This window comes from Phoenix dactylifera, chromosome 2, assembly GCF_051530095.1.
Source record: "Phoenix dactylifera cultivar Ajwa chromosome 2, Ajwa_hap1_PhDact_Kaust_v1.1, whole genome shotgun sequence".
Classification (NCBI taxonomy): Eukaryota; Viridiplantae; Streptophyta; class Magnoliopsida; order Arecales; family Arecaceae; genus Phoenix; species Phoenix dactylifera.
Genome location: NC_143191.1, coordinates 3,257,324 through 3,276,323, shown reverse-complemented (window position 1 = coordinate 3,276,323; position 19,000 = coordinate 3,257,324). Strand labels below are relative to the sequence as shown.

At 39.2% G+C, this 19,000-nt stretch overlaps 1 protein-coding gene across 4 annotated transcripts; it reads right to left on the bottom strand.

Annotated features, from left to right (window-relative positions):
• Positions 1 to 338: 338 nt before the first annotated feature.
• Positions 339 to 18,845, bottom strand: LOC103722194 (transcriptional corepressor SEUSS). 4 transcript variants are annotated; one of them, XM_088714995.2, is made up of 12 exons: positions 18,562 to 18,824; positions 18,255 to 18,400; positions 16,768 to 18,156; positions 16,545 to 16,664; positions 16,268 to 16,316; positions 15,866 to 16,080; positions 15,697 to 15,765; positions 15,499 to 15,596; positions 7,749 to 7,842; positions 2,769 to 2,838; positions 1,872 to 2,143; positions 339 to 1,658 (listed from the first exon to the last, which is right to left on the bottom strand). In XM_088714995.2, the coding sequence occupies exons 3-12, from the start codon at positions 17,776 to 17,778 to the stop codon at positions 1,221 to 1,223; spliced, it is 2,436 nt and encodes an 811-aa protein (XP_088571121.2). In that variant the 5' UTR covers positions 17,779 to 18,156; positions 18,255 to 18,400; positions 18,562 to 18,824; the 3' UTR covers positions 339 to 1,220. The 4 variants fall into 4 exon arrangements, with proteins under 4 accessions (XP_088571121.2, XP_008810892.4, XP_008810891.4 ...); XM_008812670.6 differs by having other exon boundaries at positions 339 to 1,655; XM_089928660.1 differs by having other exon boundaries at positions 1,039 to 1,459; positions 1,499 to 2,143.
• Positions 18,846 to 19,000: the final 155 nt, after the last annotated feature.

The following is a 19,000-nucleotide window of genomic DNA, read 5'->3' as shown; positions in this document are numbered from 1 at the left end:
CATCCTAAGATCCACTTTTTCTAGTGCCCAAAGTCCAAGTTTGAAATTACAATTGCTTCTACTTTCTCAACCGAACATGATAATAGAGAGAACTTTCTAGTGCTTTCCCATCCGACCTTAACCCCATCCGACCTTTATCATGCTATCTAAACCACAGCCCACCCTAATTCATTGGGTTGAACAGGTTCGATTAATTTTAAACCAAGTTGGTAGGAACTATGGCTTGTCATCTTGTTCAATTGGTGACCAGTACATTGGCATGCCAAGAGAGAGAGAGAGAGAGAAATACCGTGCCAAGCCATAGCGTTGGATGAAGAAAACATTCAGATTCACAGCACTTTGACCTCTGCAATCAAGATTTCTTCCAAATGAGAAAACCTAAAAGAAACAAGGAAAATAAAGGCTGCCAAGCAAATTTCATAACAAATTTCTAGGATGATTGGATAAAACTCTTTCACAGAGCTCCCACCCAAGATGGAAAGCTTGGACCACCCCTTCAACCATAGTAAAACAGCATCAAAAACTAACAAAATGTCCAGATGAGTTACAGTCGGATAAGCCCGAGGGCATTGCACCAAAGAGAACTCGCAAGCCATGCATGCTTTCCCCCACTCTAACCTCCGTTATAGAAAACATTCTATATGCCAAAATGGTCAGCCAACCAATCACACTGGTTGAGGGAAACAGAATCAGCACAATTCACATGCACTTGGACCTTTGAAATCATGATTTCTTTCACACTGCAAGAGAAAAAAATTATAAGGAAAAAAGAAACAGACAAAAGGAAATTCGGCTTACGAATTTCTTGGACAATAAGATACATCTCTTCCAGAGAACTGAGGTCAAGCTCATGCTTAGATTGCCCCTTCCAACTGTAATGAAATAGCATCAAGAACTACCAGGGAGATTGTGCTTTCCTCCTCTCTCTCACCTCTGTTATAAATACACTCCTCCCATTGGTTATGTGCCCCTAAAAGAATTTATCGTTGAAGCATGACATAAAGAAGAGACCTTGCATCCAAGTCAGAACTCTGCCGATTTACAAGGAGAACAAAGAGGCCAGGATTATATGAAAGAAGCTAATTAGACATCCATTCTTCGTCAGAGATTAGTACAGAAAGGGCTTTCCCAAGTTGAGCTTAGGTTTAACTCATACTTGCAAGAATCTGCTCGCAATCCTCTCACACTTTGGATCATGTAATTAAGCCAAGTGAGGTTCCCTAGTTCCAATCAAACTGAAGATTATTAAAGCTGTTGACCGGTCCAAGCCCACCCAACAGCCTGCTTCCCATATCCTGCTGCTGCTGGTGGTTCACAGCTGTTGGATCTTGTGGCATATGATTCACTCCAACCCTCCCATTCATGCTCATGGCATTGTTTACCATTGCGGCCCTTAACCCACTCTGCGTTGCCGATGGACCAATCCCTCCCAAACTCCCAAACCCCATGCCACTGACGCCTGAACTGTTTGCCATGCCATTTCCTACCAAGTAGTTGCCTCCATTCAGAGCTGGTGTCATACCATTAATTCCCTTCATCTCATTTCCCAGGGTATTGACACCATTTAGCTGAGAGGGAATCATCATCTCTTGCAAGATCTGCCGCATCGAACTCTGCGACTCTGTTGGATCAGCTTCATGCGACTGTGTTGATGGCTGCTGGATTGTAGACATATTTGCAGGTGAATTAGCTGAGCTCATAAGGGTGGTGTTATGAGAGGTTGGGGTTGTATTGTTGTTTGATGTGGATGGTGTTGGTGAGGGGAATGGAGATGAAGGATTGGGCTGGGAAGGTGGCAGTGAATTGGAAGAACTAGCCGATGGTATTTGAACACTGTTCCCACCACCATAGGGGCTGGTCACGCTGCTCACCTGGTTTTCTTGCCTGGAGTTCACTGAGTTTTGGTGGAGGAGCCCAGCTATGGCAGACGTAGCACCGGTGGATGGCGGAGCATTAAGGGAATTATTTGCACTCACAACACCATTGCTAGCAGAAGAAAGTTGCACACCCGTTGCATGAGTAGCAGTCTGATCATTGTGGTTCGAGTTCTGGGCAATGTTTTGCTGCTCCTCACATTGCTGTGCCAGTTGAGAATGGAGGTTTGAAGAAACAGTAGTCCTTCGAGGGAAATTGATCAGGCTATCTGAACAAAATGTAAAGACGCGTGTGAACCCAGAAGAAAAGAAAATAAAAAAGAAGAAAAAATACAGATGAAATGAAACTTTGACAAGTGATCACCACCACAACCTCCACTCCTCCATCGCCCCCCAACCCCAACAAAAAAAAAAAGAAATAACAAAAGAAAGAAAGAGTGGCATTTCACAGAAAACTCTGAAATCAAAAACAAGGGAAACTTTTACTTTGTATAGAATTTTCCAAATTACCATCTCTCCTTTTAAATTTTCCATGTTAAACCCTCTTCTTCTAGCAATCAAATAGTTTCATAATCTGAACTCTAAAAATTCAAAAATTTCAAATTATTGAAAAGGATAAAAACATGATTTTTAGAATTAGAGACCTCTGAACATTGTAAAACTTCTCATTAGACTGAGGACTAACTAAAAGTTGCATTTTGAGAAGCTTTTTCTTTGATCTAAAATATCAGACCACCAATGTTAAGCATATTTTACTTAATTAATAACATATTTAAAGTGTACATCAACTCACAGGAGCTACCAGAGCAGAAAAAATAGCAGAAAACGGATGGTAAACATTTTCTTACACTGATAACTTGCAGAGAAGTTTTTATAAAGAATAGCAGAATTTACCCATAGGTCCTCTCGCTGTTTCTCTGCTATAGTCAATCAGATCCTTCATACTATTTACCACCTCTGATATCTGCATAAGGACCGTTTAGCAAAAGTGAATATCTTAGTTCCAAAACAAATCTTGCTTTGTTCAAGAGAAAAAGTGCAATAAGGATAAATAGGACAGCGAAGGCATGATGCAGAACAAAGTATCTAAACACTACTTTTTTTTTCCTGTCCTAGTAAACGATCCTGTTTGGTCGCTGGCCAGATGCACTTTTTCTAGTCAGCCAACAAGAAGAAAGGCATCCTCTCTCCCAAAGCAGTAGATCACGTATATGCTGCAAATATCAGTGACTAAAAAGAAAATAATGATGCTAAAGGTGATTCATCAACCATATTTAGCTCATATAGACAAAAACATAAAAGCTAATCCAGGCCATTTATTAAGATGCTGGTTTTAAGCATTAGGTGTTCTTTGCTTATAATTGTGTTTCCTTTGTCAGCCACCTTGATAAAAAGCTCAGGTTATATTGAAGAGAGAGGGCATCTGATAAGAACACATGATGGCGTTCAAAAATTATCCCATAGAAGCTCGTAACAAAGTTGACATAAATCAAAGGAATTTCCTACAAGTGATTATAAACATTTACAGAACTTCAAGAGGATCTGGACAAAGTTGGGCAAACAAAATATTTTAGCATACATTTTTTTCCACCTCAGAAGCCGCAGATAAGGCCATGATACCCTAGAAGGGAAATATTGGGTTAATCACAAGGACTAGTTAAAAATAAGCCAACCCATGCATGAGCTTTTTTTTTTTAACTCATTTTAGGTGTTTCTGCAACAATCCTTCCCCACTCGTGAATCCTTCAAACTATCTCAGAGATGCACGTCACAAACATTAAACTGGCATTTTGATAGATCGATTTGATTTACAGGTTTCTGGAATTTGAAAATTATTACAACTTCTTTGTATTCAATAAAAATAGATCCAATAAAATAGAAAGCCTCCAGGCATGAGCTATAAGCTATGAAGATCCTTCATTGATAACACAAACACATAAAAATATAACAGATCAAAAAGAATGCAGTAAACCACAAGCCTAGACTTTGGATATTAGACCAGCGATAGTGGACAGTAGTAAGCATTATGCATGACTACCAGAAATACTAAATCTCATCTTGGTAACTGCAGAAAATAAGGCATAAGGCTTACAGTTCACCTACAATTCTTTCATGCATGTCTGACTTCATGTAACTTTAGTGTGAAAACATTCTTGAACAAAGGTTGTGTTTACCGTTCACACCTATACATGGCTGCGATGGAATGCCTACCTCACCATGCCAACATTAGATATAGATCAGCGATGGAGGTATACAAGACTACCAAAAAACATAGTCACAACCAGTTTGGAAATTGGAAAGGTGCCAAAAATGGCTGGATGACACCTCTATCTGGACAAGCATCCATATATGGTACATGGATAAGCAAATCCTAGAAAATTCAGTCATCGCTGAGATGACCTTGTACCATGGTTCCACCCAACCAATGGAAACTGGACTATCCAGGCTTTTGTATCCCACTTACCCACTCAACTTTTGAAACAACCAAAAATTACCCTCATTAACCACTTCATAAGGGTAAGAAAGATCATTTTTGTCTTTTAATGAAGAAGTAATCCTAGTGTTGGCAAACCATTGATGTTATGACGCAACCACTACGATAGGATAACATCTTATCCAAACCAAGCTTTTATCCTATTATATCCCAAGGATATTTCCCATCCAGGACTAATTTGCGTGATTGAATATGCTACTACACTTTCCTTTAAGAACACTATTTTTTTGGGTACACATGCGGTAAGCTTGCAAACCAGGAAAAAAGAGAAGAAAATATTTACAGTTTTCCTTATTAAACATAAAGATAACGTATTAACTTATGATGATAAGAGAAAGAAATAATGAAGACGTGCTTTCACTTATTTAAAATTAGATTGACATTATAGCATAAAAATGAAGATTAATTTATAAATGCTAAACCACATCGTGACTCATTAAAAGATTATTATAGTGTCGAATCAAGATTTACATATTGATATTAGAGACAGGGAAGTAGATAGGCAATAAGTGCTTAGGCATTTCTGCTAATGCATGAACAGGCAGCTACTGGAGTCAACACTGATTAGAGGGTTCATCCCACACTAAATTCAGTACTAGGATAGGCTCTTTGGCATGATCAAAATCTTGCAATATACTCATTACAAAACAAAATTACAAAATCAAATAATTGCCACATATCATAGTTTGGACCAAGAGCCTAGGCCCAGTTTGGGTGCACTGAAATTCCAATGTAATTCATGGGAATTGAGCATTCCCAGGGAACTGTCAACTACATGGAAACCAAAAAAATTAATTTTTTGCCCCAGCCCCACCAAAAAAAAAAAAAGTTTTGCATGAGAAGTACCCAAACCCATACAACCATTTTCAGATAAAATCATCGATGCTATTTTCTTTATCTTACTTGTTCTTTTTCTTTCTCCTTTCACTTTATTCTTTTCATCATCCCATCTTCCCACTGAACCCATGTAGCAGGAGTCCTGCCCTCCTTGGCTCATCCTCTGCCACGCACCCATAAACCACCATGAATGATGGATCCAGGCAAGAGGATAACAAACCGGCTGACCAGTCGACCTGCTACAATCTGAAGGTCAAAGGTCAGGATAAAAACATGTATTTTCCAGGATCAACTACAGATGCTTGTGAATGTCTTCCACAAATGCGATAGGTATTATTTATTCCACTCTGCTTTCCTAATTTATGGTCGGAGGGTACACAGAAGCATACCTGAGATTAACTTTGAGATAGAAGATGCGGATGAGATTGTTGTCATGTTGTACCAAACAGGAGATGGTTCTAATTTTATTTTTGCCAAAAGCGTTTCAGGATCAACTACAGAGCTCATGAATGTCTACTGTGAGTTCGACAGGTGATTTCTATTCTGCATTGCCTTCCTTTTCTAGGGTTGGAGGGTACACAGGAGCATACCAAAGATTAACTTGAGATAGAAGATGCGGATGAGATTGGAGCCATGTTGCACCAAACTAGCAATGGTCCAAACTTTATTTTTGCTAAAAGCTTTTCAAGGTCAATGTCATGAATGTCTTCCATGAGAACGACGGGTGATTTTGTTCCACATTGCTTTCTTATTCTATGGTTGGCAGCTATGCAGGAACATACCTGAGATTAACTTGAGATAGAAGATGAGGATGCGACTGATTCCATGTTGCACCAAACTGAAGATGGATCTAATTTTATTTTTGCTAAAAGCTTTTTCAGGGACACTCTGAAGTGAAAAGATAGTTCACCATATGGTAGCAGCCATGAAAAAATATTATATGAATAGATCTTTTGGAGACTTTAGGACGTTGAATAAAAAACACATTTATTTGTTTATTTTGGAAATATCCTTCTGACTTGCAGTCTTGGGATCATTCTTATGTATGATTCAAGATATCAATTTTGAAAGATTATATATCAAGGGGATGGGGGTGCGTTGGACTAAGAGCATTGGCTTTGGAAAAAAGGAACTTAATTACATAATTATTAGCTTAAGCCACAAGTAATCCTTGGATATGATTTAAATCATTATTGGATAGGTCAGTGTTTCCATATGAAAAAGCATAGTTTGCAGGAATAACCTTATTCTCAAGAGTCGGACCAGACTAGGAATTTTTCCTGGTATAATTTTGTATGATCAGCGAAACAACAGATACCAGAAAAAACCGTGGTTATTTTTTCCTTGGTTCCACTTTGTTCCTACCTCTTTTAATTGTTTGTTAATTTTTTCCATTACGTAAGTGGAAAGTTCCAAAGATTTGATAAAAGTTCAAAGGTATCATAAAGAGTGCATTCGCTTGTTATCTTCCCTAGGCAGCAGATTTCTCCGTGTATATTAATCAAACATATTCTGGCCCAAGTGTAACTTCAGTGTATATATCCTGATATCACAATATTACAATGTATGCTCTCATGTGGTGATCACAGAATTACAAACTTCTTCAACTTCATTTACAAGTTATCCAAGCAAAACTGAACCAATTCAAATAATGATCTTAGTATAGAACTTTTTTCAGCTTGGTGGCAGTGTTCATTTTAAACCTAAGCACCTTGAACATAACTGTACATTAACGTTGGAGCATTTTTAAATGCACCTAAAAACTTGGCGATGACAATGAACATAGCAGAACAACATGCCTAATTCTACCTAACAGAAGCCAATTCTCTGCCTCCAACTTGTAATTGGCCCAGGCAGAAATAAATTTTTCGCACGCACGCGCGCACAGAAGTTTCTGCATGGATGGTTCACCTCCCATATATACTAGCATAACAATTTTGTCTACCTTTTGTTTAGTTTCATGCCCAAGGAAAACTGATGATTCAACTTGAAGCTTGCAAAAGCAGTTGGGTGTGTGTTTTTGGTTGCCGTACTCAGCAGATAACGAAACATGCATATAAATTGATATGGCTGCATGCCGAATGGAGACTTGTTTGTTCCATACCTAACCAAGGATTAATTCAATAAACTGGAAAATAACTTAAAACAGACAATGCTTGTATCTTCCATGTTCTAACGGTTCTTCCCTCCTCTCCAGACCCTTCGGACTGAACTTTGGAATCCACAGATCCAAACTGTCTCATAACCATTTCCCACCTTGTTCTCATATTAGTTCTGATATTATTCAGCTTTTTTAATGGAATTTTTTGTGATTACAAATATGTCTCTAGACATCAAGATTTAGCTCGTGGAGGCAAGTCATTTGTGATCTCATAGCATAATTTCAAATACATATTATTGAACTAAGAATAGAGAAGATTCCAATACCCAAATATAGCTAATGCAAGCATCAATCATTGCATGTACAAAATCAAGAATTCAGATGAACAGGTGAAGCCTGTTACCACGTTATGAAGAAAATGTAGTATCAGACAGCAGCCTACCTGAAGACAGCGAACATATCTTTTGGTATATCCTAAATCATTTACTAGCGGTACCTCCAAAGCTTTAGCCAACTGGCGAGCAGATGCCACAAATCTGTCGAGCAATTCCAGAAAATTCTCAGCTAAGTTTTGCTTATTCAAATAAAAATATTTAAAATATATTTTTTCAAAAATGTTGCTTGCCATTTAGCATGCCCAATTAATTATCATCACAAGAATATAAAGAGATTATTTTTTTAAAAAAGGAGAGAGAAGTAATTCAATGTGCAGAAACTTGTAAAATGATATCCAAATATAGAAACAATAGCATTTTTTTGTGGAAAGAATAAGCGTTCTAGTGCAAGGGATCTTAAAAGCATGTAAAAATATCTTTTTTAATTGTAATTTTCTTGGTAAGTCAACACAAATACTAGCAGAAGTCCCTTATCGGGAAAACTTCTTGTTGAAAGAATAAGCTTCATGAATATAGGAGGGACTCACCTATATAGCAAACAAGCTGCAAACAAACCATTCTAGCTAGACCTTCACATTACCAGACCATTTGGTTTAACACCAAGCAACTACACCTGAGACTACTAGGTATCACACTTGGATATAGGTCTAAAAGAATAAATTCTTACATGCTAGAAGATCCAACTCTTGGAGACATACTTGCACCTGACACTCTTAGCCAAATACTGCAATAAACCGCAACCTTTTAAAGTTTGTTGACTTCCAGCAAATTTTGGAAAGTCAAGGCTTAATATTGTCTAGCCATGGCACAGTTTCATAAACATACCCCATGGCCATCTTGAAGTCACATCAACCCATGACTTATCCGTCTTTGTCAACTTTGGCTGCTTAAGACCTCCATTTGCTGGCAGCTAAGCCATCCATAATTCTTTGCAGCTGCACACCTTGATCTTATATCCAACTCCTTTAACACGAAGTTTAAGGCCCTGTTTCTCCCCAGTCACATGACCATTGGTATTCAGCTTTCAATAATCTTGCCAAGCAGTTGCTTCCACATTTTTTCATCACTACTTATGTCTTCATCGCCTTAGTTATCAATGTTCCATGAGCACTCTTTAACTCCGCAGGAACATAATATTTCGCTTCCACAAACACACTAGGCTAATAATCCACTTCTAGAAACATCTAATAAGCAGTTTTACATATTTCAAATTTCAACGGCTACCCATGGCATCTCTCTTTGTTCTATCAAACCCACCTACTATGTAGGAAGCCCCTTGCATCCTGTAAGTGTTTTTCTAGCTAATCACGTCCCTAATTTCAGCAACAGCCACGATGATGCAATTAGAAAAGAAAATTTAACAACTTTCTTCATCTATAACACAAAATGCAGCATGATTCCGGAACCAACCCCATGACCCAAAGATTTGCCCTGAACAGTCAGCTAATGTTCCCCATGCAAAACATGGCATTTCAAACCTAGAACAAGTGCAACCTTGCCCACTCTGCCTAATGTTGGAAAAATGATGCTTCAATATTGCATTTTACTACAATGCAATTGGTACAACATCCCAGAAAATACATCAATTATTCTTTCACCCAATTAATATCAGAGTGCAGCTAGGCATGCAAGTGGTCACGTCATATTTAGGTCCAGCTTGTCAGAAATCCAACCTGAAACCAGCATAGGTTTTAAGATTAGGGCCTACGCCCAACTTGAAACTTGGTGGGTCTGGACTCTCCCTTCTTGAGTCACCTCTGGAGGAGTTTATGTTTAACAGGCCAGACCTAATTTCTTGTACTTGTTTTGACAAGGTCTAATTGAACCTGTCCAGGTCCAATCAGATCGATGCTATTTCTACAAGATCCGTACCTGACCTGACTAGAGTCCATCTCAGTTTGTGGTAATATGCAGGAAGACACACCATCTTGAAGGCTATTCATAGATGATATAGTATTGGTTGATGAGAAAACTGGTAGATTAGATGCTAAATCGGATTCATAAAAGAAAACTTAAAAGAATAAGGGCTGAAAAATCAGCAGAGCAAAGACAAAGTGTACAGAATGCAATTTTAATCAGAGAGAGAGAGAGAGAGAGAGAGAGAAGATTGATGGACAAGAGACACCAGAAAGTGACAGGTTTCCTTATTTGGAATCTATTATACAATATAATAGAGAGAGATGAAAATATGTGTAATGGGATAGACATATTTAGGTTGGAGAGGTGCTTCTAGGTATTGGCTTGGCAACTTAATGGAAATTTATGAGATCAACATATAGCTTGGAAAGTTAAATAGAAATTTTATAACAAAGCCTACAATCAATGTTTATCGTATCGGTCGGTACTGGTACGTGGTACAGAAGGCATACCAAGTGTCGGTATGCCGAACCACCTCCCATACCGACATTATAATAGGATGGCACCATTATGGTGTTTGGTATCAAAACGACATACCTTACCTACGATATTGCAAGGATAAAACTAGCGGACGATAAAAAGAATTTTAAAAAACAAATGACCGTAGCAAAAATGAGACTTTGATGGATGTGTTAAAACTAGAAAGATAACGAATGAATACATTAGAGGAATTGTTTGAGTTGCACAAACTAAGGACAAGATGATGGAAAATTGACTAATATGGTATAGCCACGTGCAATGAAGATCAAACGAGACTCTAGCGACAAGAGGAGCTGTAATTTGTTTGGAAGGATGTAGGAGGGGAAAGCCTAAAATAATATGGATGGAAGTTAAGAGAAAATACATCGAAAAGCTTAAATAACTACATAGGAGTCCCTAAATAGTATTCCTTTATGGAGGACTCATAAAGCCAACCCCAAATACATGGAATATGACTTGATGGTTATAGTCACCAAAAACCCAACGCATGATTTGAACTTAAGGTATGAATAAGATCCAAATTGGATCAAGCAACAGTCCTTAGCCAACGTACGTCGTACCCAAGGTCTGCCGAACCGACCGAAACTGGTCGGTTCCGGCTGTACCGAACCGGTGCCGACAGCTACCGATATGGTTCGGCTATGAAAATTGGTACCGAACCGAAACCGGTGCGACTGGCACCGGTAGAAGCGAGGAAGAAGAGGAGGAAGAAGAGGAAGAAGAAAAGAAAGTAATAGAAGAAGAAGAGAAGGCAAGTACCGGGAAAAGGAGGACCTCTCTTCCTTGCTCGCGAGAGGGACCTCTCTTCCTTCCTTGCTCGCGGGAGAACGGGGGGAGCCAGAAAAGAGAGGAGAAGAGTGGAGAGAGGGGAAGGAGGGTTTGGGAAGAAGAGGAGGAAAAAAACAAAGGGGAAAAAAAACCCGCATGCGGGGGCGAGTGGGGAAACGGGCACGAGTGGGGAACCGCGAGTCCGCTCGCGCCCGCTTGCGTTCCACGCGCAGAGAACCGCACCCGCACGCGGTTCCCCACGGGCTGCCCCGCGTGGGCTTTAATTGCCGCACAGAGTGGTAACACGGACGCGCACGAGCGCGCGCGCGTTCGCGCATCCGAGGCATTTTTTTTGTTTTGTTTTTCCTATCTCGATCGGTTCGGTACCGGTACCGTACTGAAACCGGTCCTCACCGGTACCATCGGTACCGCAGACCCTGGTCGTACCATCTCGAATTGGACGATACGAGGCATGTCGTACCCTACCGAGGGCGGATTGGCACAATTCCACCCCTCAGTTTGAGAAACCGGCAAGAGAAGGAGAGAGGAAGAAGGAAAGAGAGGAAAAGAGAGACAAGGAGGGAGGGAGGGAGGGAGATGAAGAAGGAGAGGGAGAGGATAACGGAGACCGAAAGAGGTGGAGAGAGGGGGAGAGGGTTTTTGTTTCAATTAAAAAATTTCGAAAAAAAATAAAAAAGGCACGGAGCCCTTGTTTCATTTCAAATCGGAGGCTCCAACCTAGTTTCGAAGCCATGGAGGAGAGAGGGTTTCGAAAGTCATCTCTCCCCCCTCCCTCTGCCTCTCTCAATCTCCACCACCCTCTCCCTCTCTCCCCCTTCATTCCTCTCACTCTCCCTCTTCCTCTCTCTTTTCCTCTCTTTCCTTCTCTCTCCCCTCCCTTCCCCACCTCCCTCTTATCTCCACTGCCCTCTCCCACCCTCCCTCCTTTTCCTCTCTCTCCTCCCCCTCCCCCTCCCTTCTGGTTTTTTTTTTATCGATATTTGCTGAAACAGCATGGCACATAAAATACCGTACCATACTGCCAGCCTACCGGCACAGGGACCAGTTCCAGTACTGCGGACCACGCTCACAAACCATCTTGCATCCTAAGGCATCATTTGGATCATAAGAAAAGGGTGAAAGTGAAGTCAATAAAAGAAAATTTCAAAAAACTAAGAATTTTGTCCATACCTTTCTTGCAATACAATACCTATTAGAAAGAAAAGGCCCTACAAAGAAAATTTTAAGCCCTTATTTTCTCCATGTTTTCCCCGACATTCTTCAGCCATCATATGACCTTACCATTCCTTCAAATGCCTATCTCTAGCTAAGTCAAGAAAAGTGGCTAGGGAGCAAGGTCCTACCCCGCAAAACCCAATTATAGACTCGAGAAAGCAGGCCTACATGGACACGATACAAGGCACCCAAATCAAGCCATTCTGGGGACCCGGTGGGAACTCCATTTAAAGCAAACACCTAGGGATTGACTATTCCATTTTTAAAAACAATGTTAGCAACCTAAGGAGCAGCTTGGTAAAACAAAAAATAAACGGCTTGATATCGAATGGTTCATTTTAATTTAAGCTAATACGTACCAACAGGACTTTCCTATTACTAGTACATGAGCTTCCTATGGTATCAAATGTAGGCTATAAAACTTACAATGTGTTTCTTTTTTTTTTTGGAGGAGGGGGTGGGGGCGGGGAACCTGTTACACGTCCCATGTATTTTTTGACATGAAACTTGAGTATGTCTGTGGTGTTAATGCATATAAAAAGTTGTTTGGTGTTGTATGACGAGTTATTCGAAAATGCCAACGGAGACATGTTGGACAATAATGAGCATGCATATAAGATACTTCATGGCCTTGAAATTCCAAAGATCAATTAATTAACTGTCTAGCTATTTCCATTCATTACACAGACTTCTGTATCTTTCTGTGTTGGTGTGCGCTAGCATATTGCAATGCCAATGCCTAACCACCACAAGTATGATAAGCATAAATTTATAACTTGGTATGTATGTCATATACATGCATGTCTTTTATGCCTATAAACCCATGCCATTTTTTCTGTCAATTTTCTTCCAAAGTACCCTCCCCTTCAAACCATGAAAGGAATCTCCAAGAGGCATATTCTTTCAATATCTGATTTTGATATAGCTTGTTTACGCTTTACCATAAACAAACAATCTATACCATGCAAACCTCCTATGTTCTCATTTTTACAGGGTGAACCATGATTGGTCATCCATAGCTTTTCTTTTTCTTATATTTACTCTTACAGTTCTAGTGTTGTTCCTAACAACTATAGTATGTACTATATATTTAAAGTTTTCATGTATGCATTGTCTATAAAACGAAAATGCACAATAATGACAATAGTTCAATATACCATCCAATAATAAAGAACTGCTCAAATAGTACCATCCAAATCCTACGTTCTGTTTGAGTATTTACTCACACCAGGATGGTCTAGAATACATAAACGATCAACAAACAGAAAAATTAAATACATGGATATATAGCATACTTCAGTAATTAAGATGTCATATAATTGCATGCAATTCACATATTATATTATCATTGATCATTACATCCTATTAAGATAACTCAACATGTTATATTATCTCTTATCAATACCGCATCATATTATATTATCCTATTTGAGGATGAGCCTTGGCACAAAGGTAAGGTTGCTCCATGACCTGGAAGTCACAGATTCAAAACACAGAACAGCCTCTTCGCATGCACACAATGATGTGTATATCTAACCCTCCCCAAACCCCACAATGATGGGTGCATGAGACTCTGGGCTGCCCCTATTATAAGTAACATGTTATTAATACATCATATTATTATTTATCAATAATGAGACAACACAGAGTGACCGATTTTGTTATTTAGGACCAATTATACAAAAATAATCAAAGATAGTTGTAGATATGTGCGATACAATTAGAATTGGTTGGATGAAGTAGAGAGGTTCATCTGAAATATTATGTGACATGCACATACCCACACGACTTAAGGGTAAAAATATAGAATAACATTAAGGCCGGAAATTTTGCATGGCTCTGAGCGCTAAACAATAAAGTACATGAAAACAAATTAAATGTAGCAAAATTGAGAAGGTTAAAATGGAGGTATTGTAAGGCCCCGTTTGACAGAGCTTTCGGAAGTAGAGCTTTTACAAAAAGCTAATTGCTGTTTGGTAACTACATTTCTAAAGTACTATGGAACTTTAATATATGTTTGCTAAACAAACTGAGAAAGTACTTTTGGTATGACAAAATGACTATAAAGGACATTTCATAATATTATACAACAAAACATAATAAAATATAATATGTATTAATACATAAATATATGATATAGTATAATATTACTATAATATAATATAATATTATTATAATACAGTAATACAATATTGCATACTATAGCATAATAATATAACATAATTTGATATTATATAACATAACATGTCAATGTATTATGATATAATACATATAATATTATATTTATAGTATAATACAATAATAAAGATATAAAATATTATAATTGTTACCATTATATATTAATATTTTATTAATATAGTATTTGTAGAAACTAATTTTTGGGTTCCTTGTTTCCTTTGTTGGGATATTTTTGTAATTATAATATTTTATCATGAGTATTTTGATGCAAAAAGAAAAATTTTTATAAATCAAAGCAGCTTTCCAACGCATGCTAAAAGTGTTTTTTTTCAAAAAAGCTCCATTTTGGAGCTTCTCCCAAGAAGCTGTTTTAACTTTCTGACAAAGCTAAAACAGCTTTCCGATTTTTTTTTACCAAACACCTCTATTCCATCCAAAAGTACTTTTGGAGGGTCAAAAAGTGCCTTCTGGCCACCAAAAGCTCTACCAAACATGGCCTAAAACTAGAAAAAAACATTAAGAAATGAATAAATTTGAAAAGCTATACGAGTTGCATAAATTAAGGAAAATATGGTAGAAAATTGAATGAAATGGTAAAGACATACATAACAAAGATCTTAGGCGATTCCGAAAAGGAGAGATACTTTTAGTTTATATTGAACGTCATAAGAAAAGAAGAGGAAGACCTAAATTAACATGGATAGAGGTTGTGAAGAAGGATTTGGGAAAACTTGCAATAATCAGAGGTGGTCGTACATAGGAATACTTGGTAAATGAGGATCCATAAAGCTGACCCCAAATAGTTCGAGGAAGGGTAGATGATTATAATTATGATGTATCAATACATCCTGCAACTGCATTATGTGTACCAACTAGATAGTTATAGTTACATATTTATACATCTGTATATTCCAAGATAAATTTACATGTGTGTACATTTACGCATATAAGCAATTAACAAAAGACTAAAGCTCCAAGTTTCTTAACGTGACATTTGAACAAAGCTAGGTCCACCAAAATGAAAAGGTTCTTAACTTGTCAACATTTCAAAATATGCATGTACAGTTGTACACTATAGACATGCATATGACCATGTACAAAGCAACCAAAGAAATACTCAAGCACAATCAAATAGATTCAGGCAAATTAAAACCAAGAAACAAAAGAATTTGACATAAATGGCACACACTTAATATGCTATAGAAAAGATGGACTTACAAATTACAAGTATTTTGCAACTCTTGGGTAGATAAGCCAGATGATGCATTTTGCGCAGCATTCTGATATCTCTGCAATGCAGCTCCAAGTTGACTAACCTGAAGAGAAGAATCAATTACCTCAGACCTAGAAAGGCTGAAATTAAACCAAAAGCCAGCAAAAGATAACGTTTTAAGTGACAAAAGCATCAATTAATACCTGGGGTATTAACAACCTCCGAGGAATAAGCTCCTCATGACGCCTAGCACAGAATTCCCAGGAACAAATCTAGAAAAAAAAAAAAGAGCTACTGAGTATTCCCAAAGAGATGCAACAAAACAAGATGTCTTCTAGAATGCAACAGAAATCGTCTTCAGTAAAATTTTACCTTTAGATCAGGGGAGAAAACAATCCTCAGCTGACCTTCACGTACCACACGTAATTGCTCAAATACACTCTCTTGAATTGCTTTAGCATAATCCAAGACAATCTGGCCTGATGCATTCTGATACTCACGGGGCATGTCAACGTATAAAAGTTCCTCTAAAGTACCACTAGCATATTTAATTTGGAATAGTCTTGGCAGAACCTCAACGGTAGTTTCTGAAATTGCATATGAGAAACAGCAAGATGACATAAACAAAGCAGCTCTCCAATGCAGTATATATAACAGTGTAAAACATAATTCTTTATTGATGAGGAGATAAACATAAAATTAGATCAGAACATATATTTAATTCAACACAATGCACAGGCAAGATAGAAATTCATGATGCAAGATGGTACATACCAAAACCACGACCAGGTTTACGATTGCATATCTCACAGTGCCATACATCCTGAAAAAAACATGGTACACATGCTTCATTACATACACAAACACAAAAAAATAAAGAGGCTATCATTCACTGAAATGCAAGGATGCAAAAATATCAAGCAGGGCAGCCCACAACTCAAGCATAAGCAGGGAGAAGGAAAAAGCATGACTCCAAACTTCACCAACAATAACCCAAGTCATGCGTGCATTTGAACAATTGGCTCATTCTTCTCATCAGATCTAGACATACCTGAGGAAAAACACCAGTGGTTTGACGCCCACTTCCATAGAGAGAAACACACCACCTCTTCTTGGCATTGGGAGCAAAGTATTCATTAACAAATTTTCGCCAGAACTCAATATTGTTATCCTTCATGAGGGAAAAGCAAATGTGAGTGTAAAAAGAAATAGTGCTTCTTCTGCCAGCTTTGCCTTGAAATAGTCAAATACATCCAGCAATAAGAGAAGCTTACTTCTGGTCTATGCTGCTGATGATACATATAATGAGTCAAACGCCGTGCACACATTCCAGGCTCATATAATGGTTTCACTTGAGGTCTCAAAGGAAGACTTTGTTGAAGCTGTTGTTGCAGCTGGTTTCTTTGCTGAGGTAAGTTCTTAAAAAGCTGCTGCTGTTGCTGCTGCTGCTGCAGATGCATGATCCGCTGCTGCTGTAAGAGATTAATTTGAGCAGCTGCAGCTGGTGACTGCTGCCTCGACATTTGGAGTAACTGCTGCTGCTGTTGCTGTTGTTGCTGCTGCTGCTGTTGCTGCTGCAGAAACAATGATGAATCGGAATGTTGGTGTTCCAGTTTAACAGAACCTAAGCTTCTTACAGACTGCAGCTGTTGAGGTTCCATTTTCATAGCACCTAGACTGCGCAATGACTGTAATTGCTGTGGTGGACCATTATTATCAGGACACATCTGTGGCTCCAACTTGACAGGACCCATGCTGCCCACATTGCCCAGCCCTCCCCGGAGCTGTGTTTGCTGCTGACTGTGAGGCATTGAGAACTGTTGTTGGAAGTTCTGTATCCCCTCAAGTTGCTGAGGCTGTGACTGATCCTGCACAAGCTGGTTTCCAGAAGGATTCTGGAAGTGCTGCCCCTGACCCAGACCAGACGAAGAGGTGAAGGATAGAGGATCAGGCTCAGCAGAACCTAGCATATCAACTGCACTTCCAACACTACCTCGCTGTTGGAGGTTCACAGAAGGGTTGGAGAGCCCACCACCAGAAACAGGCCCTCCATTTCCAAATGAATGGTTAAGGAGTGATGATACGTTGGAAATGTTACCCAGCAAGCTCATATTGTTGTTGCTGTTGTTAAAGTGGGTTCGAGGAGAAACCAGGGAAGAGAAAGGTTGCTGAGAAGGGATAGAATTAGACTGGGCTCCGCCCAACATGCCGGAGTTTGACCTCAGAAGAGATTGAGGGACCGACTGGGCTCCTCCAACCGGAGTCGGAGAGCCGGAAGGCACCATTTTTTGCTCAAGGGGAGGGAGCAGGTGATCTATGTAGACTAAAAAGGGAAAATTTTGTTACATAGGCTTATAGAATTAGCAAGAATAACAACAAACAAACCTTGCAGACTCTATATGGGCCCTTGAAAGCAAGGAAGGACTGCCTTCAAACACATCGGCAGATAGAGAATATAACCAACGGGAAGTGGAAACCAAGCAATAAACTCTGGCCTGCAACATCCTACAGGTTCCACCCCCTCTTCAAGAATCCCATTTTTATCCAAACCTCCAAAAGGACCAATAACCGGATCTCAGATATACCCCTAAATACCCAATCTTTTTTAACGCTTTCTTTTTCTTCTCCTTTTGCTTTCCACTACCGACAATGAAAGTAGAAATCTGGTAAACAAAACAGAACAAAAAGCTAAAATATCAGAAGAAAGGAAGATAAAAATGCTATCCTTTTCCCAGCAATGGAAACCAAGCAAGCAGAGCACCTTCAGAAGAGCTCAAGATACGATCTTTCTTCTCGTACACCCCAAAAAACACGATCGTTTCCTCTTCTCATGAGGTAAAACACCCTCACGGATTCAGACACCACCGGAAGCGTCGCAAACGACCGCGAGAATCCCTCGATCGCCACCTAGATCATAACATCCGAGCCGAATCAGATGACCCGGGCCTCAGTCTGATCCAATTCCTCGAATGTAACGGAAATAGAAGTCGCCAAAGAAGACCAGGGAGAAATGGAACAGAAAAACCCTAACGAAAAGGAATTCGAAACCGACGATCGAATCGACTTACGTGGTTGCGAGTCCCAAGAAGAGGCCTCGGTGCAGCAGCTCGAAAGAACTCCTCCGGCGGTCTCTTCTCTTCTCTGGCTTGAACTCCAGATTCTAGGGTTACGGTTTTCTTTCGAGCTCTAAAAAGAGACTGCTTTCATCTCCGCGACTCTTGTCCTCTTTTCCTCGGAATTTTTTCAAAAAAACATTTCCTTCCTCTGGTTTCCTTCTTCCCCCGGATTGAGTGTTGTCCTTGCGGACGTCAAAGTTCCTTTAGATTTGATTAAACTTTTGATACCTCCACCCCGTTTATTTTGATTGGTATCTCCTTTTGACCCGCAAGTGGAGGTTGCCATTGCAGCTTACAGGACTTTTGTTTATAAGCCCTCAAGCAGTTTTCAAACTATAAATAAGCACCTATCGTCCCATAATCACTCGTATTCCCTTGTAAAACCGGTTCC

Coding starts and splice junctions, on each gene's coding strand:
- LOC103722194 (XM_008812669.6), bottom strand. CDS start 17,778: ATGGTGCCTTCCGGCTCTCCGACTCCGGTTGGAGGAGCCCAGTCGGTC. Junction 7,843..15,498: donor TTGCAAAATACTTGTAATTT/GTAAGTCCATCT, acceptor ATTGCTCGACAG/ATTTGTGGCATCTGCTCGCC. Junction 2,144..2,768: donor AACAGCGAGAGGACCTATGG/GTAAATTCTGCT, acceptor CATTTTGTTCAG/ATAGCCTGATCAATTTCCCT.